This window comes from Macaca thibetana, chromosome 3 (assembly GCF_024542745.1).
Source record: "Macaca thibetana thibetana isolate TM-01 chromosome 3, ASM2454274v1, whole genome shotgun sequence".
Lineage (NCBI taxonomy): Eukaryota > Metazoa > Chordata > Mammalia > Primates > Cercopithecidae > Macaca > Macaca thibetana.
The window spans coordinates 163,059,846-163,087,268 of record NC_065580.1 but is presented as its reverse complement, the minus strand read 5'-3'; the positions used below and the strand labels follow the sequence as shown (position 1 = coordinate 163,087,268).

Below are 27,423 nucleotides of genomic sequence, written 5' to 3'. Positions count from 1 at the left end.
AACCTCCCCATTTCTCATGTGAGGAACCTGAGACTCAGAACATTTACGTGGGCCAGGCGTGGTGGCTCACGCATGTAATCCCAGCACTTTGGGAGGCTAAGGCGGGCAGATCACTTGAGGCCAGAAGTTCGAGATCAGACTGGCCAACATGGCGAGACCCCTGTCTCTACTAAAAATACAAAAATTAACTGGGTGTGGTGGTGCACACCTGTCGTCCCAGCTACTCAGGAAACTATGGCAGAAGGATTGCTTGAACCTGGGAGGCAGAGGTCGCAGTGAGCCGAGATGGTGCCACTGTACTCCAGCATGGGTGACAGAGCGAGACAAAAAGAACATTTACAGGTGCAGTGGCTCACGCCTGTAATCCCAGCACTTTGGGAGGCCAAGGCAGGTGGATCACCTGAGGTCAGGAGTTCAAGACCAGCCTGGCCAACATGGTGAAACGCCATCTCTACTAAAAATACAAAAATTAGCCAGGCGTGGTGGCTGTAGTCCCAGCTACTTGGGAGACTGAGGCAGAAGAATTGCTTGAACCCAGGACGCAGAGGTTGCAGTGAACCGAGATTGTGCCACCACACTCCAGCCTGGGCAACAAGAGCAAAACTGTGTCTCAAAAAAAAAAAAAAAAAAAAAAAAAAAAGAACATGTATATGACCAACCCAAATCATTGCTGGTCTGTGGTGGGGCAGGGATTTAAATTCAGGAGGTCCAGCTCCAGAGCTGGCACTCTTAGCCACCACCTCTAATGGTCCGCCTAAAAAAGCACACACTTCTCTGATGCACCCATCTGCATGTGGTTCCAGAAGTGCGTGGACCCAGGAAGGAGCCATTCTCTGTGCAGGTGCCCTCACCCTTGCTGCAGCCACCGCTCCTCTTATGCCCCAGGCTGCAAGCTAAGCATAGACCGCGCTGTCCCTGCCCTGCCCTCCAAGGGCACCTTTGGCTCTTAGATCAGTGGGTTAATGGAACACTCTGCACATCAAATGCCAGAATTGCATTGTAAGTTCCCCGAGTGGACAGGTGGGAAAACAGCACGGAACTGGGGCTGGGATGGCTGGGCTCTGCTCCTGGTCTCAGGGACTAGTTTATTCCTCTGCGAAACAGGGTGAATACAGGGTGAATATTTTCTTTCTCTCTCCCTTCCTTCCTTCCTTCCTTCCTTCCTTCTTTCCTTCCTTCCTTCCTTCTTTCCTTCCTTCCTTCCTTCCTTCCTTTCCTTCCCTCCCTCCCTCCCCCTCCTTCCTTCCTTCCTTCCTTCCTTCCTTCCTTCCTTCCTTCCTTCCTTCCTTCCTTCCTTCCGTCCATCCTTCCTTCTCTCTCTCTCTTTCTTTCTTTCTTTCTTTTTTAGATGGAGCCTCGCTTTGTCACCAGGCTGGAGTGCAGTGGTGTGATCTTGGCTCACTGCAACCTCTGCCTCCTAGGTTCAAGCGATTCTTCTGCCTCAGCCTCCCAAGTAGCTGGGACAGGCGTGCACCACCATGCCCAGCTAATTTTTATATTTTTAGTAGAGACGGGGTTTCACCATATTGGTCAGGATGGTCTCGATCTCTTGACCTCGTAATCTGCCCACCTCGGCCTCCCAAAGTGCTGGGATTACAGGCATGAGCCACTGCACCCGGCCAAGGGAGAATATTTTCAAAGAGAAACTCGAAGGGCCCCATGGTTATATGTATATGCTGTGATCCTGTGAGTCTGCGTGTATGGCTCAGGGTCCACCCTGTGATGTTAGCATTTTGCAGGACAGATCATACAGCTTGCTCTGGACATTCAGGGTGTGGGGCTCGACTGAGACCTCAAGGATGGGCCCGTTCACTGCTTCCTGGTCGGGGCTTAGCCCCCACTGGGCCCATGAAGAAGCGAGGCCCCCGCAAGGCCACCCACTGGAGCCAACAAGGAGTGGCTGTCATCTGCTATGTGATTGCCATGTGGGTGCTCAGAGCTGCGGTGGCTTAAGTGGGCGCTATTCACGAAAGGATGGTGCCCTGCCCCGCTGGGCCTGGTCCTGCAGGACCCTGGATCACAGGCCCACCCACATTGCCTAAAAGGAGGTGGTTGTTTTTATTCTCCTGTGTAGATCCTGGAAAACACCCCTGAAAACCACCCGGACCACAGCCACTTGAAGCACGCTCTGGAGAAGGCAGAGGAGCTCTGTTCCCAGGTGAACGAAGGGGTGCGGGAGAAGGAGAACTCCGACCGGCTGGAGTGGATCCAGGCCCATGTGCAGTGTGAAGGCCTGTCTGAGGTAGCCACCCTTGGGCTGGGCCCCGGTCTCCCCCGGCAGAGCCTCGGCTGCCAGCCCGGAGGAGGACAAAGAAAAGCATGAACCATTCTCCTCCCCTGCCGAGAGCATCCTCATTTCCATCCAGCTGCTTCTCATCTGCTGTTTCATCCACCCACTGAGTATTTGTTTATTTATTTGAGATGGGAGTCTCGCTCTGTCGCCCAGGCTGGAGTGCAGTGGCACCATCTCAGCTCGCTGCAAACTCTGCCTCCCAGGTTCCAGCGATTCTCTTGCCTCAGCCTCTCGAATAGCTGGGATTACAGGCACATGCCACTACACCCAGGTAATTTTTGTATTTTTAGTAGAGATGGTGTTTCACCATGTTGGCCAGGCTGATCTTGAACTCCTGGCCTCAGGTGATCTGCCCACCTCGGCCTGCCAAAGTGCTGGGATTACAGGCATGAGCCACTGCTCCCTGGCCATCCACTGAGTTTTTAATTTAAATTATATCATTTCCCATTGCCAGAAGTTCTATTTCTTTTCTCCTGTCTGCTGATTTCTTTCCCTCCCTTCCTTCCTTCTTTTTTCCTTCCTTTCCTTCCTTTCTTCCTTCTTCCTTCCTTCTTTCTTCTTCCTTCCTTTCTTTCTTTCTTTCTTTCTTCTTTCTTTCTTTCTTTCTTTCTTTTTCTTTCTTTCTTTCTTTCTTTCTTTTCTTTCTTTCTTTCTTTCTTTCTTTCTTTTCTTTTTTCTTTCTTTCTTTCTTTCTTTCTTTCTTTTCTTTCTTTCTTTTTTCTTTCTTTCTTCCTTTCCTTCCTTCCTTCCTTCCTTCCTTCTTTCCTTCCTTCCTTCCTTCCTTTCTTCCTTCCTTGTCTCTTTCTTTCTTCTTCTCTTCTCTTCTCTTCTTTCGACAGGGTTCAAGCAAACTCTGTCACCCAGGCTGCTGGAATGCAGTGGCACAATCACAGCTCAATGCAACCTGGATCTCCTGAGCTCAAGTGATCCTCCCACTTTAGCATCCCAAGTAGCTGGGACCACAGGCACATGCCACCACACTCAGCTATGCTGGTTTCTTTCTTGTATCTCGTTTTTTGCTCAAATGTTAATCCTTCTTATTTATTTCTTAACACATTTTAAACATAGATATTCCTGGCCAGGTGCAGTGACTCACGCCTGTAATCCCAGTGCTTTGGGAAGTGGAGGCAGGAGGCTAGTGTGCATTCAAGATCAGCCTGGGAAGCAGAGTGAGACCCTGTCTATACAAAAAAATAAAAAATAAATTAGCTGGGTATGGTGGCTCACACTTGAAGTGGGAGGATTGCTTGAGTCCAGGAGTTCAAGGCTGCAGTGAGCTATGATCATGCTACTATACTCCAGCCTGGGCAACAGAGCAGACCTTGTCTCAAAACAACAAACAGATATAGATATAGATATAGAACCCATAACCTGAAGTTATGGGTCTTATTGTTTTGTCTGTTGTTTCTGCCAGCTGTTGCTAAACTTACCTTGTTTCTCGTATTATGATTTTTGACTGTGAACTAAATGTTCCTTGGAACTTTACCTGTGGGCATCTTTTTTGTTTTTTTGTTTTTTTAGATGGAGTCTCACTCTGTCACCCAGGGTGGAGTGCGGTGACATGATCTCAGCTCCCTGCAACCTCTGCCTCCTGGGTTCAAGCAATTCTCCTGCCTCAGCCTCAAAAGTAGCTGGGATTACAGGTGCTCACCACCATGCCTGGCTAAGTTTTATATTTTTAGGAGAGACAGGGTTTCGCCATGTTGGCCAGGCTGGTCTCGAACTCCTGGCCTCAGAAGATCCACCCGCCTCAGCCTCCCAAAGTGCTGGGATTACAGGCGTGAGCCACTGCACCTGGCCTACCTGCAGGCATCTTTATTGTCTGAAGTTGTATTTCTTCTGGGAGGACTGTTATCATGATTATCCAAAACTACGTTTAGAGGGGTTTGAGCATCACACCCCTTGTGTGAATTTTGGATGTAAACTTGCGTGAGAGCTACTTGATAAACCACACATTCTCAGGGCATGTTTTCCTTCACTACACCAAGGTGAAAAACAGAAATGTTTTATTGCTCATCCCCTCTGAGCTTGAGTTTACCTGTCACTCCTCCTCTGGGTTCATCTTTTTGTGAAGATCTCCTATTAGACCCCTCACGTTGGCTCTGGATGCACCTGCTTCTGCACCCTATGTAGTAAGTAAAATGCAAGGTCAACGTTAGCAGATTCAAGAGAGACCCTCGAAGCTATAGTGGCACTGGCTGTCAGTGATCTTCCAGGTTCCTATTTTCATTCTGTTTTCAGCCTCTGCAAATTTCTTACTTTGTTTCTATTTTTTTTTTTCTGTGCCAGTTTTCTTGGAGTTAAAAAGTGGATTTTTGCATTTTTCTGTTTTTTTAAAGTTTTTGTTGGGTGAGTCATTCCGAGTATCTAGTCCACTATACTTCCAGAAACAGAAGCCCCCCACCCCCCGCCTGTGTGTGTGTGTGTGTGTGTGTGTGTGTGTGTGTGTGTGCGCGTGCGTGTGTGTTTAGACAGGGTCTCACTCTGTTGCCCAGGCGGGAGTGCCGTGGCACAAACTCAGCTCACTGCAGCCTCAACCTCCTGGGCTCAAGTGATTTTCCCACCTCAGCTTTCCAAGTAGCTGGGACTACAGGCATTGGCCACCATGCCTAGCTAATGTTTCTATTTTTTTGTACAGACAAGGACTCACCATGTTGCCCAGGCTGGTCTCAAACTCCTGAGCTCAAGTGATCTGCCCGCCTCAACCTCCCAAAGTGCTGGGATTACAGGCGTGAGCCACCATGCCTGGCCAGAAGCCTCTCATTTGGTCTTTAATTTTCTTCTTTCCACTTAACCTTTCCTTTGGTCTCATTCATTTTTTTTTCCCCATTTTTTTCTCTCTGTTTCTGTATACACCCACACTTGTGCATGTACACACATACATACATGCATGTATGCACACACATATACCATTCACTAGGGTTTCCCAAAATGCCCAGCGAGAATGCATCTCCCTCATCCACTCCCCCTGTGGTTTCTTCCCTCTCATAAGCTACAAAGGCAGTCACCACCTGAGGGAGTCACTATGACTGGTTCCTCCACGGCCCCACTTCCTGTCCACCTTCAGTGTTGGTGTGGGATGAGCAGAGTTGTGGAAGAAGCCCCGTGGCAGCCAAGGGGACAGCTGTGGGCTCCCATTTTGGGATTTTGTGTTGCTCTGCAATCGGTGGGTGGGTCATTTATTTGCTCATCATCCATTCATTCAATAAGCACTTAGTGAGTATCCGCCCATGTGCCACGGCTCAGTACTAAACCCTGGGACATAAAAACAAATAAGATGTGGCCCCCACTCTCAAGGAGCTTACGGTCCAGTAGGAAGCGGGGGGTTAAATCATCATTTACAACAAGATGTGAGGGGTAAGGAGGCAGAGCTAGGTGCCAAGTGCTGTGGGGACACGTGATGGGAGCAAGGGACAGTTGTACGGGGGACTCTCAGGGGCCTTGGAGGTGATACTTGACTGGGTATGGCAGGATGAAGCATTGGAGGCAGGCCAAGCACCATAGCTCAGGCCTGTAATCCCAGCACTGTGAGAGGCCAAGGTGGGAGGATCCCTTGAGGTCAGAAGTTCAAGACCAGCCTGGGCAACATAGTGAGACCTTGTCTCTACAAAAAATGTTTAGAAAATTAACCAGGTATGGTGGCATGCACCTGTAGTCTCAGCTGCTTGGGAGGCTGAGGCAGGAGGATTGCTTGAGCCCAGGAGTTTGAGGCTGCAGTGAGCCATGATTGCACCACTACACTCCAACCTGGGCAACAGATCAAGACCCTGTCTCAAAAAAAAAAAAAAAAAAAAAAAAAAGATCGGGGCAGAGCATTAGGAGTGGAGGACCATTCTGAGATTCTGAGCAGGGCATTGGTGAGGACTGTAGAGGAATGATGGGCCATGGGGCTGCAGGGCAGGCTGAGGCCCAGCCGAGGAAGGCCTGTGTATCATGCAAAGGAACGTTAACTTGATCCTGAAGACAAGGGACCCAAGCCGCCCCTGCACTGCCAGGCAGAAATGCCGACACAACCATGTGCACCTTAGAAAGGGCCCTTCCCTGATTCTGACAGCTGCCATCAGAGGGACACAGTAAGGCTGGGATCTGAAGATGTTAAAGTAAAATCAGTTGTTATCCTTTTTTTTTTGAGACGGAGTCTCACTCTGTCACCCAGGCTGGAGTGCAGTGGTGCGATCTCGGCTCACTGCAACCTCCACCTCCTGAGTTCAAGAGATTCTCCTGCCTCAGCTTCCCGAGTAGCTGAAACTATAGGGGCCCAGAACTACACCCGGCTACTTTTTGTATTTTTAGTAGAGACAGGGTTTCACCGTGTTGGCCAGGCTGGTCTCCAACTCCTGACCTCAAGTGATCCGCCTGCCTTGGCCTCCCAAAGTGTTGGGATTACAGGCCTGAGCCACTGCACCCAGCCTAGTTCTTGTCCTTTGATTTTTTGGGCTTAAATCCCCCGTTTGCCATCAGATGGCTGTCCTTCTTGGTCAGTCTTCCTGGCTATCATGCACAGCGTCGTTGTTCTCTTGATGACGTTCATGGTGATGGGAAGAGGACGTGTTGACTTCTGTCTCCTGACCTAGGATCGCGGTGTGGACCATGCGTGGCCCAGGTCTGGACACACAGCAGTGATTAACTTTCAAACAGATGCTGTCTTTGGCATTCCTGTCTGAAGATAGAGAAGTGCAAATACTCCTCCCAGTTCATGCATATTCAGTGTTATCCTGGCCAGGTAGAGGCTTTGAGTATGAATGAACGAGAGCACCTTTATGTCACTGGATCCAATGACACTTGCCTTCTCTGGATGCTTTGTGCCCAAGTGGCTTGAACGCTGTCTTGGCAAGCAGGAAGGGCTGGTTGGTCTCCAGGCCCCTGCCCGGAGTGCAGAGGTGAAGAATGTTCTTTGAAGGCTCCTGTTGTGGCCACACCTTCGGTCTTTCTTGGGCTCTCAGAGCCTCCGCGGGAGGTCAGAGGTCATTTTTCCTCGTGGTGGCTGAGAGCAGAGTGCAGTGGCCCGTTTCCAGCTGCCTTTAGCTCTCCACTCACAGAGGCGCCACTGTTTCTCCCGTATTGCAGATGGACAGGTGGCCACCAGCTTCTCTTGGGGACACGTGTTACGAACCTGTCACTCCCTCACATATACCCTATTCAGAGAGGTCCACAGGGCTCGTAGCTCAGGAGACAGCCCTGGAGCGTCCCCCAGGCCAGTTGTGTGGGCAGATGGGGAGCGTGAGGGGCTGGCCTCTGACTGGGTCGTCTTACTTCTGGCACGCAGCCACGGCCTTGCTATCCTTGGCCTCTCCTCCTGCTGTCAAAAAGGGGGCCTCTGTGGGGTCATCTCCACCTCAGTACCCTCTGCCCCTTCAGAACCTACTGGAGTGAGGTGATAGACCCCCAAGAGGTGTTAGAGCCGCATTTCAGCACCCACAGTGTCTCTACGGGTCAGTAAGTGGAGGGAGGGAGCTGTTCCCTTCCTGTTTGCTAAGCAGGTGAGTCGGGTGAGGTTTCATGTGCACAGTACAGTGTCCATTCTGTTTGGCACTGAGAGGTCGCTCAACACCACTGATTTACAGCCGGGCACAGTGGCTCACGCCTGTAATCCCAGCACTTTGGGAGGTCAAGGTGGGCAGATCACGAGGTCAGGAGATCGAGACCATCCTGGCTAACATGGTGAAACCCTGTCTCTACTAAAAATACAAAAAATTAGCCGGGCGTGGTGGGGGGCACCTGTAGTCCCAGCTACTCAGGAGGCTGAGGCAGGAGAATGACGTGAACCTGGGAGGTGGAGCTTGCAGTGAGCAGAGATCGCGCCACTGCACTCCAGCCTGGGCAACAGAGTGAGACTCCATCTCAAAAAAAAATTAACACCACTGATTTGTACAGTCACACACATGCCAGGGGCCCAGACTGCAGTTGTGCCTTGAAAGGCAGCATTTGTCCGTGGAACTGGAGAGAGACGGGGGCTGCTGCTTTCCAGAAGCACAAAGGACTGTCTGAACCTGTGTGGGGTCTTCTCCCTGGAGCTGTTTCATGCACAGACCCTGCACAGAGCAGGGAATCTCCAAGGTGGGAGCCAGGTGGGCACTTTTCTTTCTGCTGCCCCGTTTTCCCAGTAAATTAAAAAGAGAAGCAGTCAGGCCCAGTGGCTCACACCTGTAATCCCAGTATTTTGGGAGCCTGAGGTGGAAGGATCACTTGATGCCAGGAGTTTAAGACCAGCCTGGGCAAGGTAGTGAGACCCCTCATCTCTACAAAAGTTTTTTTCAAAAATTAGCCAGGCATGGGTTGGGGGGCTGAGATGGGAGAATTGCTTGAGCCTGGGAGGTCAAGGCTGCCTGAACTATGATCACACCACTGCACTCCAGCCTGGGCAACATAGTGAGACCCTGTCTCAAAAAAAAGAAAAAAAAGAAAAAAACACACCAATTGCACCATAAGACACTAGCATCTCCTTAGAGGAAAAGCCTTAGAAATTACCATTGAGAGGCCGGGCGCGGTGGCTCAAGCCTCTAATCCCAGCACTTTGGGAGGCCGAGACGGGCAGATCACGAGGTCAGGAGATCGAGACCATCCTGGCTAACACGGTGAAACCCCGTCTCTACTAAAAAAAATACAAAAAAACTAGCCGGGCAAGGTGGCGGGCGCCTGTAGTCCCAGCTACTCGGGAGGCTGAGGCAGGAGAATGGCGTAAACCCGGGAGGTGGAGCTTGCAGTGAGCCGAGATCTGGCCACTGCACTCCAGCCTGGGCGACAGAGCGAGACTCCGTCTCAAAAAAAAAAAAAAAAAGAAATTACCATTGAGACTCTTCTTGATACTTGGAATTCCCTGAACTGTGCCTTTGTCTGACTTTGATCTCTTGGCTCCAAAGTCTTCAAAGCCATCCTTGACTTTTGCCTGAGATCCGAGTCCGCTGGGGCCTGGCCTCTGATTCTGATGGAGCCCATGCTTTCAGATGCGGAGAAACAAAAAATGTTACACTTTGGGTTTTGTTTTCCTTTCTCAGCAACTTGTGTTCAATTCAGTGACCAACTGCTTGGGGCCGCGCAAATTTCTGCACAGCGGGAAGCTCTACAAGGCCAAGAGCAACAAGGAACTGTATGGTTTCCTTTTCAACGACTTCCTCCTGCTGACTCAGATCACGAAGCCCTTGGGATCTTCTGGCACCGACAAAGTCTTCAGCCCCAAATCAAACCTGCAGTATAAAATGTACAAAACTGTAAGTTGGATTCCCGATTGCATTGTCAGGGTTGACGTGTTTGGGGAGGAAGAAGTTTCCAAAAAGGAGCTAGAGTTTTAGCGGGGTCTGGGGCGGTGGCGTGGAGTAGAAGGCTGGGAGTTGAACTGCGATTTAGGGTGTCCGGAGTGGAGGATGATCCGTATCCCACCGCAGTTTCAGTGACACTCGGTGCCATCGGTGGAACATATATTGGCTGCCAAATGGCTCCTGTGGTCCCTGGGATGTGACAAAGGCATGCCTTAGCCTGTAGGAGCGAAGTCTAGGGTACGGATGAGGCAGGTGTGAAAAAGCCTGGGAGAAGAGGCGCAAAACAGCACCCAGGGCCCACCGTCGCCTCCAAACAGTCCTAAGTCCCCGGCCAGACTTCTCCAGGTAGCTTGAAACATCCGAGGCCTCCCCTTTCTAGCACAGCCTCTCTAAACAGTTGATGAGTGGAGAATTTCCCTCAGCTGTTTATATGGTCTGTTCATACGTGCATGGCTGTGTTTGTGTGTCTTCGTGTCACGGGACATTGTTTTTCTAAATTTGTCTCCATGGGGGCGTTTTTACAGAATTTTCTCTGAAGCAGCAGTTAGCTTTATTTTGAGGGAAAAAAGAGCTATGTATTTATATAGTTACTAGAAACTTCATGTGAAAATCTTTGGAGGGAATTGCTTGATGTAAAGTGGATGAAGACTGCTGTTTAGGATACACCAGGAAAAGCGACACCAGCCAGATCTCATTCTGAAGGAGTTAAAACATACCTGCAAAATCGGGGGTGGGGGAGACCCATATCTATAATTTGTAATCTATGAAAGTTGGTACTAACACAAAATTATTATTCTGGGATTCTTTACCGGAAAACACACACGCCTTCAGTCTGGTTTACTGGAACACACCCAGAAACACACACACATGCTCAGTCGAGGTTACTGAAACACACACATGGGCGTGCACACACGGCTGACTTGCAGTCTCATAAGCGTGCTCACACACTCACGGTTTACCAAAGCACGCAGACCCCCAGCCTCGCTTTGTAATGCCTTCACGTTACTTTGCAGCCTATTTTCCTAAATGAGGTTCTAGTAAAATTACCCACCGACCCTTCTGGAGACGAGCCCATCTTCCACATCTCCCACATTGACCGCGTCTACACCCTCCGAGCAGAAAGCATAAATGAACGGTAAGACCTGCCACCTCCCCAGCATGGGCCCCAGGGGCTCCACGGCTCTAGCACACAAAAGGGACGTGTGATTAATCAGCAGGTGCCAATGTTTCCCAAGTGGCAATGCTATCACCCCTGACTGGGGTTGGGTTGGGGCTATTACTTTTTTCTACAGCCTCTCAAAAATCTGACACATGGCATGCACTTTCCAAAATAACATGGATTGAAACTAATTTTGCTTGAGTTTTTTTTTGTTTGTTTGTTTGTTTTTTAAGACAGAGTCTCACTCTGTCACTCAGGCTGGAGTGCAGTGGTGCGGCCACAGCTCACTGCAGCCTTGACCTCCTGGGCTCAAGTAATCCTCCCACCCTAGCCTCCCAGGTAGCTAGGACTACGGGCATGTGCTACCAAGCCTGGCTAGTCTTTTATTACTTTTTTTGTAGAGATGGGGTCTCGCCATGTTGCCCAGGCTGGTCTTAAACTCCTGGGCTCAAGGGATCCACTCGCCTTGGCCTCCCAGAATGCCAGAATGCTGGGATTACAGGCATGAGCCACTGCACCTGGCAGTTTTTTTTTGTTTTTTTTTCAGAAATGTTTAGCATTCTTTGAGGTAAACGGAGCATCTCAAGTTTCCCCTGGCTTCCCAGGTGGCAGAAACCAATAGGAAAGCAATTTGGGGGTTAATAGGACCACCCAAACCCAAACCCCTCCTCACCTTGGCTCACTTAAATGGGCATTCTGGAACCTAGGGCTGTGGGTATTTTGCTTCAATCTGTCTTCAAGACACTGCCCTGGAGCCAAGTGAAATAGATCATTTTCTGAAGGGTGAACTTGACACAAGGCCAGCATCATTCCAAAGAGCGTTTGCACCGAGCAAGAAAATTGGCTAAAGCTTTCGTGCATATGGTTCTCAGAAAAAATGAAGGCGAAAACCGCAGCCACAAATGCCTTCCCCCAGGGCATTTTGCTCTTTCTTGTGAAGTGGTTCCCAATCTGGGAAGTGGTTTTTGTTCTTTCTTTGCGTGACTTCGTAAGCAAGATCCTTCTGGCTTTGTTGGATTAGGAAAATATGTGCTGCTCTTCGGTAAGGAAGGAAGAGGAGTTGTGTCCCCATGTTGCCTCCAAGACAGCATCTATCACAGATTTTCTTCCCCGGGGACATGAATGCAGGTCTTGAGGACATCCATGGAAATGGCCCTCATGCCTTTCTTATCGATGGCAGGAATAAGTATTAGCATCATGTGACATAAAATCAGATTCTCTTTCCCGAGCCTTTGTTGTTAAAATCAAGTGAACAAAGAAAACGGAGTCCTGGCAACAGTGTTTGAACAGACCTGAAGCCTTTTTCCTGAGTTTCTGTTTGGCAACTCTCTGTCTTTTTCCGTCCAAGGACTGCCTGGGTGCAGAAAATCAAAGCTGCTTCTGAACTCTACATAGAAACTGAGAAAAAGAAGCGCGAGAAAGCGTACCTGGGTAATGCATGGCCCCGCGGGCTGTCCTGCACGCTGGCAGGAGGGAGGGCCATTTGGCTGGGCTGAAAATCCTCAGAATAGAAGAGTCCTCTGGACCTAGAGGAGGGGCATGAGATGGGATGGAAGTGAGCTTGGGCTGGGATGCAGATGGGGAGGGAGGACAAATTCCAGGAGCAAGGAAGCAAGAGGTCAAGGAGAGGAGGGGAGAATTACTTTTGAGTCGGGAGAGGTCCATGAAATGCATTGTGAGGCTCACAGAGATGGGAACGGTGTGGCATGTTCAAATGAAGCATTGTGTGTTTTTCCTGCCATCACAGTCCGTTCCCAAAGGGCAACAGGCATTGGAAGGTTGATGGTGAACGTGGTTGAAGGCATTGAGTTGAAACCCTGTCGGTCACATGGTAAGGCTCTGAGGCGCCCCCGCCTCCTGCCTTAGGGTTGGAAGCTGGGTCCAGGTTCCCCGCACCCCCACCTGAATGTAAATCAAATGTGCTATTTCCATACTCCCCGATCTCCCTCCAGAGTTGGTTTAACTAGCACTGATTTAAAACCTGGAGGTTTTGTGGGTTTTTTTTCCATCCTTTCTACCATTCTGCTTTTCCGAGGGATCTGAGCGGCTGCATTCACAGTGGATATGACACAAAATCAGACCAAAGTGAGGAGACAGGACGGGCCTAGTTTCAAAGCCCACTCAATTAATTATGTGTTCTTAGTTTAAGGATGACGCTGACTTCTGGGAGTTTGCACCTGGATTCTCCATTGAATGCCACTTATTAAGCATAATAATTATTAAGAGAGGGGAGCGGCCAGGCACAGTGGCCTGGATTACACACCTGTAATCCCAGTGCTTTGGGAGGCCAAAGCAGGCGGATCACCTGAGGTCAGGAGTTTGAGACCAGCCTGGCCAACATGGTGAAACCCCGTTTCTACTAAAAATATAAAAAATTAGCCAGGAATGGTGGCAGGCACTTGTAATACCAGCTATTCAGGAGGCTGAGGCAGGAGAATCACTTGAGCCCAGGAGGTGGAGGTTGTAGTGAGCTGAGATCGTACCACTGCCCTCCAGCCTGGGCAACAGAGCAAGACTCCATCAGAAAAAAAAAAAAAAAAAGGGTGGGGATCAAAATGAGGGGTGAGTTCCACCTGACGAAGGCTTTTGTTCCCTTCAGGAAAGAGCAACCCCTACTGCGAGGTGACCATGGGTTCCCAGTGCCACATCACCAAGACGATCCAGGACACTCTGAACCCCAAGTGGAATTCCAACTGCCAGTTCTTCATCCGAGACCTGGAGCAGGAAGTCCTCTGCATCACTGTGTTCGAGAGGGACCAGTTCTCACCAGATGGTGAGTGGAACGCGGCCCCGTGGTTACGCCTCCTTCCCTGGCACTCGTTTGCGTGGGTGAATGTTTTCTTACCTGGAGACTTGGTGCCAGGATTCCTTGGGTTTCCCTCCCGAGAGATGAGGCTGGCTGGCACAAGACGAGGCTCTGTCTCCCCTGGAGGAGTCTTCTGGAGGTGTCTCACTGCAAGTGGACAGAGCATGCTTGGTCTAGAATTGTGCCAGCTGCCCTGGGCAAACACGACCATCTTCTGCTTTCCAAAGCAGGTGACTGTGGAGAGGGGTGTATTTAAGAGCCTCAGCACAGTTCTTCAGTCCTTGGCAAAAAGCCATGCTGGCAATGGATGAAGCTGGCCAATGGAACAAGGATGTTAGCCCAGCACAGGAGCCGCAGAATCAGCCAGGTCCCTTTGGGTGGCATTTTTGTGGCAGTTATTAAGTAGGCAAAGGAATGCAGTCACGTTGGATGAATCATTTCTTCCGCCAGCCTTCTGTTCCTGCTTGGGCCTGGAAAAGAATGGTCTCGGCCCAATGATTCCAAGAAACGACCTGTCTCTCCCTCAACCCAGTAAAAATCACCGGTGGCCATGGTGATGCGGGCCCGGAATCCCAACGCTTTGGGAGGCTGAGGCAGGAGGATTGCTTAAGCCCAGGAGTCCGAGACCAGCCTGGCCAACATAATGGGACCTAGTCTCTACAAAAAAATACAAAACGTAGCCAGGCATAGTGGCACGCACCTGTAGTTCCAGCTACTTGGGAGGCTGAGGCAGGAGGACTGCTTGAGACTGGGAGGTTGAGGCTGCAGTGAGCCGTGATGGTGCCACTACACTCCAGCCTGGGTGACAGGGCAAGACCCCATCTCAAAAAAAAAAAAAAAAAAAAAAAAAAAAATCACAGAGTAAGTTAAAAGATTATATGCTCAACTTAATTATAACCAAAGGAGTGAGGGTCGAATGCTATCATTATCTGTACAAGGTTTAAATGGCTCCATAGGGCCTTCATCTTTTAGTACTTTTTATGTGAATTATCTCATTGTGAGTTAGGTACTCGTTGTGGTAGCTGGTTAAATGTTTGAGTGCGACTGGAACAGTTTGCCTCCCAAGTCTGGACTCTTAACCACTATGTGCACTGTCAACTTCTAAATTCTTTTTTCTTTTTATTTTTTTACTTTTTTTTTTTTTTCTTGAGACAGGGTCTCACTCTGTCACTCAGGCTGGAGCACAGTGGTGCAATCACAGCTCACTGCAGCCTCCACCTCCCAGGCTCAAGCAATCCTCCTGCCTCAGCCTCCGAAGTAGCTGGGATGACAGGCATGAACCACCATGCTAGGCTCATTTTTAAAATGTTTTTGTAGAGACAGGGTCTCACTCTATTGCCCAGGCTGGTGTCAAACTCCTGGACTCAAGTGATCCTCCTGCCTTGGCCTCCCAAAGTGCTGGGATTACAGATGCCAGCCACTGTGCCCGGCCACCTTCTAATTCTGAGAGATAAAGATTGGGGTTGGGTTTGTTTTTTTTAAATAATGAAATACCATGACACATTGGCAACTCTACTGGGGAGTGAGTTGGAAATCCTAGTGTTGGTTTACATCAGAATGTAACAGTTCATCAGGGGGTCCCCAATATGCCAGACATGTGCCTCGAAGACAGGGAATGGGCCCTCTTAGCAGGGTCTGTCTGTTCTCTTTTCAGATTTTTTGGGTCGGACGGAGATCCGTGTGGCGGACATCAAAAAGGACCAGGGCTCCAAGGGTCCAGTTACGAAGTGTCTTCTGCTGCACGAAGTCCCCACGGGAGAGATCGTGGTCCGCTTGGACCTGCAGTTGTTTGATGAGCCGTAGGCAGCGGGCTCAGGGTGTGCTCAGCAGGGTCCCAGCCCACGGCCACACATGCTGTCTGGAAATTGTGTTCCTTTTCTAAGAAACCATTTGGTGGTGTTCAGTCACAGGGATATGGGACGGCAAAGACAGGCCCCTCAGAGCTTCTAGGAATCATTCTCGACAATCCTCCCTGCCCCGAAACAATTTCCTTTTTCATGAAACAAAGCTCTGTTTTCCTTTGTCCTCACTACAGGTCTCATTATGGCTTCTAGGGTCACTGAAATCCCATAACCCTCAACAGGGTGCAGTTGGGAGTCTAGCGCCTTCCCGGGCTTGAAGAATGGGTCTGATTACTATAAAATAGATTTATAAATGCAATGTCTATATTTTTGGAGAACTCATGTAACCCTCATATTTCTTACATCCACCAGGCCCCAAGTAGACTTCTCGGCTTACAATGCCCAGTCGTTGGTGTGCGTTCAGAAACAATTATGATGGTCCTGTCGTTGCTTCAGAATCCCATCTCTCCCGCAGGGAAATGCTGCCTGGAGCTGATCACTCGGTGAGACGGTCTGATCAGGCCCTGGCTTAGCTCTTTGAAGAGCTGGTCTATGGAAGGTTCCAGCATGCGCACCGTTATAGCCGTTCCTTCCCCCTCTAGGCCTTGTATTAATATATGTCAATGAAAACACACCGGCGTATTGTTGCGTGGATTCAGTTCTGATTTCCGGCATGCTTGGAATATGGTCACAGAAAGCCATTATCTAGAAAGTCACCCGTCTGCTGGATCAGATCACTGCAGGTCACTGGAAAGGCAACCTGACAATGTTGGGTCACTGGGTCTCGATTGGCAGCCATGGTGGAAAAATCTCTTTTGGCTCAGAGGCCCTGTGATATTTCACGGCAGCAGTAGTTAGTTGCTGGTGCCCTGTTCTGTGCTTGGATGTGCTGAATCCTGATTGTTGTAGGAAATTTCAACAACTGTCTTTGGTACATTCCCCAAAAAGCCACGTCCTAGATCCCCAAGGCGTGAAAAGGAAAAATGTCAAGCTGGAGGCTGGGAAAGAAAATGAAGACAGTCCATTATGTGGTGGGTGAAAGACCCTAGGAGCATGCAAGCCCCGCACATCCTGGGCCAAAGACCTAAGACGCTTTCCCACCCTCCACCACCCCCACCCCAACCTCACGGTAATGTGCTTGTTCCAAGAGTCAGGACTGTATGACCATGTGTCAAGCTGTTTGGTTTGAGTTCTTTAATTTTTTTTTTTTTCCCTTAAATGCCAGGAGATAGTCTGGTTAGTTAGATAGTAACTTGATTTGCTAATGAAAAGTGGGGGCCGTATTTTGTTCGCATGTTAATATTCTCATAATCCCAGTTTGTTGTGGTCATGAAATGTCCTTTGCATGTTCTGTTGGTACCGGAGTCTAGCTTTCCTGTACTAGATGGTGTTCTCTTTGATTGTAGGTCCTTAGACTTTAATTAGGGTTATAAAAGCGCTTTCTAAATAATAGCATCAGCTTTGTGGCGGAGTACCCCCTTTGCTGGGAACTGAATGTGTAGTGTTATAATTTCCCATGAGAGCCCGGTCATACTTCAAGCAATTTTTTTTAAAAGTGTGTGTTGGAAAGGACAACAAAGTTTACATTTCATACTTTTAAGAAATACTTTATTATTTATTTATTGAAGATAGTGTAGAATTTTGTATCAAGAACAACAGACATAAGTATTTTTTGAAACAAGCAAATATACCCTGTAGTTAGAAACTTTCAACTGAACGTGTTAGAGACCAAGTTTAACTTCAGGCATGCATTTGTTTACCATTTCCCAGCAGAAAACATGGTTAAAAAACTTTAAGTTTATATTTTTTGATGTTGTTAAGAAACTTTTAAATTAAATCTATAAATAGACATGCAACTTATGCTTTCCTATTTCTATAACCAATACCGTTTGTTCAGTGTGTTTATGAAAGACACGTTACCATGGTAGGAAAAAAGTATTCCATGTGTAAATGGCGTAGTGTGGGTCACCATTCCAATCTCTTTTTGTTTTCTGTCCTGTCTTTCCTTCATTGACTTTATTTGCGTGTTAATGTTGGACATCATTGTTCATGTAGGTAGCGTATGGTATGCACAATGACAAACAATCGTTTGAGGTCCCAGGTCACCCACTCATAGTGTCCTATTATTGGAATTAATGTAGCATGAGAAAGCAATATGTGACTGTTTTTCCTCAAGTGACTCTGTTGAACATCCTTGAGATGCTCCTGCTGTGTAGCAAGTTCTGGATTAGTGTCCTTGTATTTCCTGGTGTAATTTGTAACGTAACCGATCGTCCTTATGGAGGAGTCGGGCTGGCCCTCGGATCCAGCTGTGATTCATGAGTTGTGTCAAGGGGATTGAGGAACAGGGCTGATGCATGGAGTCTCAAACCCTTGGGCCTCTCTGTTCCTTCACCTCTATTGACCATCTGGGCTATATTTCACTGAAATTATATGCTCCTTGCCAACAAGGAGTCTGTCTCCGAGCTCTTCGTTTTCTACATATAGGAGTTCTGTAGGCCACTGCATCCTGGCATCCTGATCTCAGCCTTTTACACACCCCTGCAAGCGTTCCTCTGCTCTGAGCCACACTGCTAGCTCCTCCTGCACACTCTGATCTCCTTTAGTCCAAGAAGGGGCTGTCCTGGTCATAGGGTTACGCTGTAACCCTCAGTCATCCCTGAGAACTGAACTATCCGGGGACCTCTTGGGCTGAGCCTTCTTCATACAGCAGTTCTCTAGAAGGGACAGTCCACATCCTGGTCCCTCTGGGACAGGGCCTCTCTGGCTGCTGGCATCATGCTGGCAGGTAGACGGACAGCATCGTCTCCTGCAACCAGGTTTGCTGGGACCGTGAGAGCCTGAAGATGTGGCTCATTCAGATCCAGGCCTGAACTAATCTGGAAGGAGGGACCTTTCTAGGTGCAGGTCACCAGGAATGCTTGAGGAACTAGAGCCAGACTTCCTTGTTTGTTTGGATAATGTGTCTCTGTCCTCTGATAGCAGAGGAAAGGGCTCTGCTCTCAAAGAACATTCATGTAAGAGGAGGCATTTTTTCTTCTTTGCTTTTTTTTTTTTAACAACCTAAAGACCTAAGTGTATGAAAGTAACTGATTTCATCTGGTCGAGTAGCCCTGAAGTTAACTGGGGGAAAAAAAATCCCATCAGAAAATGAGTAAATTGACCACCCACATTATATCTTATCTCGGTGACCTGGTACCAAAGCTCAGGTGTCCTCCAGGGGTGTATTCCGGGGTGGCAGAGGGATTCGGTGCTAGCGCCAGCGGGGAAGGACACTTGCAGGCCTGCCTTCCAAGGCTGAGCAGGCCGGCTGTCTCTCCAGGAACTGGCTAGGACAAGTGTAAAGCCACTGACCACACAGAACAAGGATGTTCTAGAATCTGATGGGGCTCAAGATGAAGGCAGAAATGGACAAGGCACTTCTGGCTTTCCTGGAAAGGCGGAGCTGTTGGAATATATTTTAGAGTAGGCCAGTACCCTGTATAAGCAGAAAAAGACTTCTCTACCTCTACTCCAAGTTGTTTTTTTTCTAGTTGATTGAGGCTTTTTGATTGATAAGAAGAAAATATGTTTTGTATGTGTAACAACTTTAAGAATTTCCATTGGAAACAGAAAGTATGATTTGATTTGATTTGGTTTCTAAATTCTCCCTTCCTTTTCAAGGTTAGCGATGTGCTCTATAGCAGACACTAATACTTTCACATGAATATCTGGTGTGCTTTGGATATAACAGGGTCATTTCAGGCTTGAGGTGAGTGCGCAATTAGCAGTGGGTCTGTTTGATTCAGATACACTTGTTTACAAGTTTAGAGCATCGTATGCCAGAAAGTGACATAAAAACAAAGGCACCTGGATGGCTTTGTTTTGCTTTTAGATAAAAGAGCTTTAGCTCACACCAGGCAGAAGCATAACTGGAGGCCCAGAAACCAGTGGCATGATGAAGCCCTCAGTGTAGTCTGAGCCACCATAAGAGGCATTAGGGAAAACTAACACCTCCTTCTCTTTGTACCATGGGGTGCTGACATGCCTGCTAGAGACTTCCCCTTACTTCCAGGAATGGCCCAGGGGCTGCTTAGTATATCGTTAGAATGTTCATTCTCCTTCTTTTCCCTGGAGTGGAGCAGTGAGACCAAATGCTTGTGTTTCTCTATGTTTTCAGTTCATTTGTTCAAATGACACAGAAGATGAATCCATTTCTGGGAAGGCTGAGCTCAGATGAGGATTTTTAGGCCAGCCTACATTCTGGGGCAGATCTCAGGGACAGAAACAGGCTTGTATTAAATATAAGTGGCAGGCGCTTCCCTAGAACAGCCTTAACCTGCACGAGTGAGGGAGGCTCAGGAATTCCCATGACATTGATCTAGCAGCTTCCTGCACGTAGACACTCAGTTCCTTTTAGGGACGTTCAATGCTTGATCAAATGGGGGCATTTTCTTTCTTTCTTTCTTTTCCCAACTACCGTGTAATTGCCTACCTGCCCGGGCCCCTTCTAGAGGAAGGTGGGCTTTCCTTGTCCATGAGTGCCAGGAGGCTGCACTCATGAGGTGATATTGTAAAGCAGCAGAAAGACTGAGGGTGCAAAGAAACCACAGCTGCCATTCACGGGGCAGCTTCCTCCAGCTCTTCTGCCCAGTGACCTTACAGGCTTACGAGGAGCCTGATGAGAGCTGTCCTGGGGGCCCAGGGATGCATTCCCTGCAACTTCCTCCTGTGGGACCTCCAGGTCAGCTCATTCCAAGAGAAGCAGTCTCAGGCCCGTTGGTGTCCCCTGATACTCCCACGTGCCCGCCAGCCCGGTTTCTGATGAAGATGTGGCTCAGTCCCTGCTTCTCCTTGTTGCAGTGACTTCTACTTCATGTGCAGGACCCGACTTCTAGAGGGAATGTTTCCCTTGAGCCCTTGGATATTTTTATTCTATTTTGAATGGTTCTGATCAATGAATGTTGCTTTGTGCGGGGTTCTTCAGAGAAATAATGCAAACCGGCCAGGTGCGGTGGCTCACGCCTGTAATCCCAACATTTTGGGGGGCCGAGGCAGGCGGATCACCTAAGGTCAGGAGTTCGAGACCAGCCTGGCCAACATGGTGAAACCCTGTCTCTACTAAAAATACAAAAATTAGCCAGGGGTGGTAGTGCACACCTGTAATCCCAGCTATAATCCCAGCTACTCAGGAGGCTGAGGCAGGAGAATCACTTGAACCTGGGAGGCAGAGGTTACAGTGAGCCAAGATCACACCATTGCACTCCAGCCTGGGTAACAGAGTGACAGTCCTTCTCAAAACAAACAAACAAACAAACAAAAAGAGCTAATGCAGACCTCTTCTGGTTAGACCTGACACGGAGGAAGTAATTGGCTGTCAACTTAGTGGCACCCCACAGCTTCCTCTGGATCCTGCTTCTCTGTACTTGGAATGCAGTTGTTTATTTGAGCTAGAAGATAGGAAGGTTCTAGAATTCCTGTTTCCTCACCCTGCACTGTATCAGATCCAGGATATGTCTGCAGGTCATCAGGATCAACTAAGATACATAACCTTTTATCTGTAGGAGCTAGAAAAAAAAGAAATCTATTCCTGATAGGCATGGAAACTTAGTCCAAGTGAAAGAAGACATCTAACAGCTATCTGTCTTGGGAGCATTAAAATCCAGACACCAGCACACTAGACAGTGCATCTCTGGATTGTGATCTCTCAGAAACATCTTACTAGTTAATGCACTGTTCATTTAGGGAGTCCCCATCCTGGTCCAGGTCACCCTCCTAGAAGCTGGGAGGCAGCTCGGACGGGCCTGCCTTGGTGGCATTCAAGCAAGCCTAATTGGATTAGGTTGGTGTAAAAGTGATTGCGGTTTTTGCCATTGCTTTTAATGGCAAACTAACTTTAAGTCATTAAAATAAGACCCAACGCTTATAAAAAAAAGTTTGGCCGGGCGCGGTGGCTCACGCCTGTAATCCCAGCACTTTGGGAGGCCAAGGCGGGTGGATCACGAGGTCAGGAGATCAAGACCATCCTGGCTAACACAGTGAAACCCCATCTCTACTAAAGAATACAAAAAATTAGCCAGGCATAGTGGCGAGTGCCTATAGTCCTAGCTACTCGGGAGGCTGAGGCAGGAGAATGGCATGAATCCAGGAGGCAGAGGTTGCAGTGAGCCGAGATTGTGCCACTGCACTCCAGCCTGGGTGACAGAGCAAGACTCCGTCTCAAAAAAAAAAATAAAGTTCATATCCACCTCCCAATAACTTCTTTAGTTCCATGCAGCCTCAATCAGTTCCTCCATTCAAAGGAACCGTCTTTACCCTGGCCCTGGGGGAGCCAGATTACACCCACATAATAATGTTTTTGACATTATGTGTGCTTGTCAGATTTCAGGGTCGGTTTCCCCTTACTGGATGTCAGGGGTGTTTTGTGAGTTGTGTTTTAATAGGATTCTGTTCTATTTTCTATACCAGGCTATATTACTACTATCATCTGCCTAGTATGAATATTTTAGTATTCAAAGCCCACCAAATAAAGCTGTGTTCAGAAGTGGACTTATTTGGTCAGCCTTGAAAAAAAAAGAAAAATCAGCGTTTCTCTGATATTTCCTGAGGATCAAGCAGAAACTAAGGCTTCTTTTTAGGCAGTGGTAAGAATGCGTATTTTCTTCTTCCAGAAGCTCTGGTTTTATGCTTTTATCTTTTGAAAGAATAACATTCCTGTGCAACTTTGCTTCTCTTCGCCTTTGCATTTCTCTTTTTTAACTCAAATCTCTTATTTCCTGCCGTTCCTGTATCTAAACAGAGTGGGGGCCTGGGGCAGACAGGAACCAAAGAAAGGGTGTGGTGGCTTTGTAGCGCTGGGTGAGCAGTAGCGGCTGTCGTTCAGTGCACTGTCACTGGCGGGGGTGGAGGGTCTCCCTGTAGGAGGAGGAAATTCGCTCTTTTCACTGGCGGATTTCAAGGTGCCGGCTCCACCTACCGCAGCTGCTGGGCATCGCTCTTGTGTAGATCGCAGAAGGAGTTGCTGGTGATATGAGGTGTAGGGGAAGACAGGAACACGGACTCAGAGCTAGGAATGTGGGCCTGGCAGAGACTGAAGGCTGGGGTGGGAAGGAAGCTCGCGGCGAGCCTGGGGTTCGAGCCTAACGCACCAGGGGTCTCCAGTGAGACCTTGCTCTTCCCTGCCGCTGAGGCTGGGGCTGCACGGAGGTCCTCAGCCTTCCCACCCTTTCTGCATCTGCTTTAGTGTCTGTCGTCTGGGTGGACTGCAGGGCAGGTGACCTGGAGGAGGCCCTGCTTCCCGGCAAGCGTTCTGGGAGTTACAGTGAGCTCTACTGGGATTGGATTACAGAGTCTCTGCTTGCAGACTTAGACTGCTGGAACTTTAGGTGGAAGGGAATTTTTGTTGGTGGGACGCAGCAGCTCAGTGCGTGGTGTGTGCACGCGTGCTTGTGTGTGCATTGTGTGTGCGTGTATGTGTGTGTGCGTGTTTGTGTACGTGTGTTTGTGTGTGCAGGCATGTGTTTGTGTGCGTGTGTGTGCGTGTGTGCACGCCCGTGTATGTGTGTGCGCGCATGGGTGTGCACGCCCCTGTATGTGTGTGTGCATGGGTGTGCGTGTGTGTGCGCCTGTGTGTTTGTGTGCGTGTGTGTGCACGTGTATGTGTGTGTGTGTGTATGTGCGTGCATGTGTGCGTGTGTGTATGTGCGCACGTGTATGTGTGCATGTGTTTCTATGTGCGTGCATGTGTGCGTGTGTGTGTGTGTGTGTGTGTGTGTGTGCGCGTGTGTGTGTGCCTACCCACACTTGAGGGGGATGCATGGCTCTGTGGCTTGGAGAGGGAAACAGGAAACACGTTACTCCACTGTCCTGTCGTCCTGGACAGGACTAGCCGCGTGGTTGGTGGACAGAGTGCAAAATGAAAATGCGAGGCCCCTTGTTCAGGTGATGAAGCATTTCTAGACAGTGACAGGAGAGCATTAAGCCGCTCAGGTCCCTTCTGAGTGCATGGCCCCGTGTGGCTGCCAGGCGGCACAACCACGAGGCTGGCCCTGACCACACTGTTCTGGGCTGGCTCCTGAAGCAGATGGGCTCTGTCTCAGGTCTTCTCACTTAAAAAGGTCTCCGGCAGGCTGTGGCAAGCTGGGCGGATATACTTTTCTAAATGCCTGCATTTATTTCCTAAAAGCACAAATGGCCTGGACTAGCTAGAGGGTGTGGAACTGAGCCCCTAGTTCACAGCTGCACCCCAAGGCTGGAGAGGGGGTTGCTGGTGGTGGCAGGAGCTCTGGGTTCCCGGTTCAGGATGGGCTGCAGGGCATCAAGCAACTGTGGGCTTTTACCATTGAGCTCACTATATCCTCTGGCCTTGGTCAGCCACCGGGAGCTTTTCTCCCCTTTCCTGGGAGAACAGCAAGCCTTTTCCAACCTTCTGCCTTCAAAGAGAAGCAGGGTCATAGACGTGCTCAGTGTCCCTTCCCCAGTGGCTGGACACTTGCTCCTCCAGCCTTCACCCGCTGGAGAGAAGGGGAGTCTGCGACGCCAGCGCCTCCCTGCCCAGCTGGACCACATCATCTGGTCTGCAGGTGTCTGGGAGGAACCTGCTTCGGAGAGGCTGTGACTTCCCAGCTAGACTCTCCCCTTAGGATCCCTTGTGTGGCTTTTAAGTAGGGGATGGTAGGAGAGAAAAGAACCCTCTGTGTAAGTAGCCTCAAGTTCTAGAAGACTGTGGCCCCAGGAGGCAGCTGAGCATGGAGCTGGGCTTCCTGTTGTCGCTTTCTTTCACGAGCTTTTACTTTTCCTGGGCTGGACACTCCAAAATGTTTGCAGTTCCATTTCCCCTTCTCCACACACATTGAGCAATAATCCTCGCTATGTTCTCTGATTCTGTCTGGGATTATATTTGTTAAGTAAAAATGTTGACAGAAAGTTGAACAGAAATTGCAAACTCATCTCACTTGGATTTGATTGAGTCACCTTGAATGACATAACAAATTATAGCTTTGTTTTCGTGCGTCATGCAATCTTCCAGACCACGGGAAGTTCTGCAAGCGTTCTTTCTCCAGGGGCATTTCATTAATAGCATGTCAGAATTAGTTTTAATGAACATTTGAGGTACAATTCTATAAATCAACATCCTTAAAATGTCATCTGCTAAACATTCACTGTGACAGAAAGTAGATATTTTAGCAAGATCTATGTTAATGCTACTTAATTTTAGACATGCATTTAAAGCATACACGGCCAATAGCCCAAGTATCTTTGAACTGTGAAATCAACCTCAGATCTCGTCTGCTGTAGCCCCGCAAGCCGGAGTCTGTGCTCTCCATGGCCCCTTCTTATCCCTTGGTGGCCCTGCATAGATAGGGGAGTTGGCCCCTGCCCACCCCATGTTGTATTGCCTTAGCTCCAGCAGCTTTGTACCGTCACACGTATAAGTGGTGAACTTACGTGTAAATACATGTGTACAGATGAGAAACTGCAACAAAAATGTTCCGTGGATGATACCAGTTTTCTACATTCTGTGTTGTTTCCAGCTAAGAAAAATGCGAACTCCCACTACATAAAGGGAAAAGGTTGTATTCATTTCATGTTCATCATGAAATCTCTGCTGTGTGTTTACGGAATGGCCATGACTAAATGTATATATGGTATGTAAGAGGCTATGCTGTTAAATGTTGCATGAACTAACACAGATTCTGTAGTCAAAAATATTTCACTTGTTATTGTAAAATGTGATTTGTCATTGAGAGATTATTTTTCTGTATGTATATGAGAGTATTTTAGGAATCTAATTTAAGTGCATAAAACTATAGAAAAAAATTTTAAACCTATTCCAAGAGTAGAAAATGCTTAATCAGATTACTTGGGTTCAACTCAACTAAATTTATATTAAAAAAAAATCCAAGTTGTATATGTTAGAAATCAAAGGAGTCATTTTTTTCCTGCCTGGAGGAAATATGAAAAATTTCAGTGTAATGGGTGGTGGTGTGATCAAATGAAAAGTATCCTGTAGCCATGACCTCGCATGTGACCTTGGTGTTGCATTAAAAATGGATTTTTGCAGATCACATATCCGAGAGGGTACTTGTGTCAGGAAGGATGAGAGGATCGGGAGCCTGTTTTTCACCAGATCCATGTGCCACGCAGGCTTCCTTGGGTTCTAGTGGACTCGTTAGGGATCTGGGGCTGACGCAGCTATCCCACTAGAGAGCCCACTCTGACTTCCAGGTCACCCTTTCTACTTCTCTATCTGGATTGATTCAGTTTATCCCTAATTAGCATTTGTGTTTTCCATGAAATTTCCTGATGCATCCTCACCGTCTTCAACTGTTGCACAGCCAGGTGGGTGGATGGATGGTTTAGGGTTTCTGGGTTAAGCCATTTTGGGGCAGACTTCTGGATGCCCATGTTCCCATGGAGACCCCAGGGGGAAGACGCCTTCCTCCCCTCTCCATTCCCAGAAAAGGATCAGGAGTCCAGGCTGCTTCTGGGGCGCAGACTTTCTGTACTTGGCCACCAGAAGCGCCCCTTAGGCCACCCAAGGTGGGTTCCATGAAACTCAATGTCTAAACCCCTGAGAGAGGCATTCAGAAGTGATTTCAGGAGGGGGCAACCCCAGGAGTCCAGCCTCCCCTGGCAGCCTGGAAATACTGCAGTAACGAAAAGAGCTGGTTTCTGGTGATCCGAACGCATTGTACTTGGGGGTGACACTGCTGGTGGAAGGTTGAGGGTCTGTGGTCTGAAAAGACATCTGAAGAATGTGTTAGGTTTTCAACATTTCTTTCAACAGGCTGTGTGCATCTTAACGCTGCCAACCAGCAACTGGAGCCCCTTTCCTGAGAGGCCCGAACCGGTAAAGCTCCTGACTTCAGGAGTATGGGAAGCCATGATTTCTGGAAGCTTCCTGGAATCTATTGAGGTGTATGAATAATCTGCAAATCACTTAGAGGCACTGTCCATGTGGTTCATAACTGGCTTTATTCCCAAAGATGGAGCTGTTTAGAGGTTTCTTTGTTCAGGCACAGCCTTGGAAGGCCACCTAAGGCCTGCCAGCAGAGGAGAAGAGTTCTGGTTCACTCACCCCAAACAGGCCCTGACTCTCCTTCCTTAGAACGATGCCCTCTGGCTGGGGTGGCAAGAGGGCTGTGAGTGGGAACAAGTCAGCCAGTCACTGTGCCTTGGGCCCTGGTTGTTTCAAAAAAGTCTGGGGACAAGAAAAGCTAGAACATGGGGCCCTCCCTTCCCAGGAGTGCTAGCGAACCCTCCCAGATAGCCTTTGCCTGTTTGGAAAAGAATGTAATCCATCAGAACGTGAGCTCCTTGTGCTTCCAGTGACAAGTGGGCCACAGTGCTGGTGGCAAGTTGCTCCCCTCACAGCCCTGCCCAGGGGTAGGACCAGGCCTGCCCCTTGATGGATGTGCTGTTGATTGTAATATACTTCTGTTGCCAAATAATGGTACTGTTTAATTTTCCATAAAAGAGAGACTATATTGTCTGATATGTAATGTTCATGGAATTCTAAGAATTACTAGACACTATTATAAATTGTAGACTTATGTATTTGTCTAAGGGTTTGATGAAGCAGGGCCAAAACACTGTTTCTTCTTTTTTGTTTGGAAGAAGCTGAGGTTTGTTTTTGCTGTTTGAGTGTTCCTTTGGCAACTTATTATGTGTGAAATGTTAAATTTTATCCATTCAGATGATGGTAACTGAGACCTTTCTTTAAACCAGTAGCAACATCAGTACAAATTGCTGTTCCTGTGTATCTTGAACCTAAAAAGAACAATCTCTTCAAAAAAACAAAAACAAAAAACAACTCTTTGGTCATTTTGACCTGTGTGGTTTAAACTCAAATAGTTCATGAATAAAATGAGAAAAGTCAATCTGTTATAGTGGATTATTTTGGGTTCTTTCTGCTTCACTCTTTTCTGAGCGCACAGGAAGCTAAGAGCCCTGCAAATGGTGTCTCTTCCTCTTCCCACAGATAAGGTTGTAGCTGTGCAAGGAAAATTGTGCAGAAATAAACCTAGAAAACAAAACCAACCCACAACCCTTTCAACTCTCCTATGGCTGTAGATAAATGTTAGCTA

The 27,423-nt window shown here is 48.4% G+C and overlaps 2 protein-coding genes across 5 annotated transcripts in view; both read left to right on the top strand.

Annotated features, from left to right (window-relative positions):
* The window catches only part of ITSN1 (intersectin 1), a 254,134-nt gene extending 226,918 nt beyond the window's left edge, over positions 1-27,216 (top strand). For all 4 annotated transcript variants that reach the window (XM_050784632.1, XM_050784630.1, XM_050784631.1 and 1 more), the window contains 7 exons: positions 2,075-2,242; positions 9,289-9,501; positions 10,563-10,684; positions 12,057-12,139; positions 12,456-12,539; positions 13,308-13,481; positions 15,169-27,216. In XM_050784632.1, coding sequence (XP_050640589.1) covers positions 2,075-2,242; positions 9,289-9,501; positions 10,563-10,684; positions 12,057-12,139; positions 12,456-12,539; positions 13,308-13,481; positions 15,169-15,317 — 993 coding nt within the window. In that variant the 3' untranslated portion in view covers positions 15,318-27,216. The remainder of the gene's footprint in view (positions 1-2,074; positions 2,243-9,288; positions 9,502-10,562; positions 10,685-12,056; positions 12,140-12,455; positions 12,540-13,307; positions 13,482-15,168) is intronic.
* The window catches only part of MRPS6 (mitochondrial ribosomal protein S6), a 519,933-nt gene that overhangs the window by 30,161 nt on the left and 462,349 nt on the right, over positions 1-27,423 (top strand). The gene's annotated exons all lie outside the window — the stretch shown is intronic.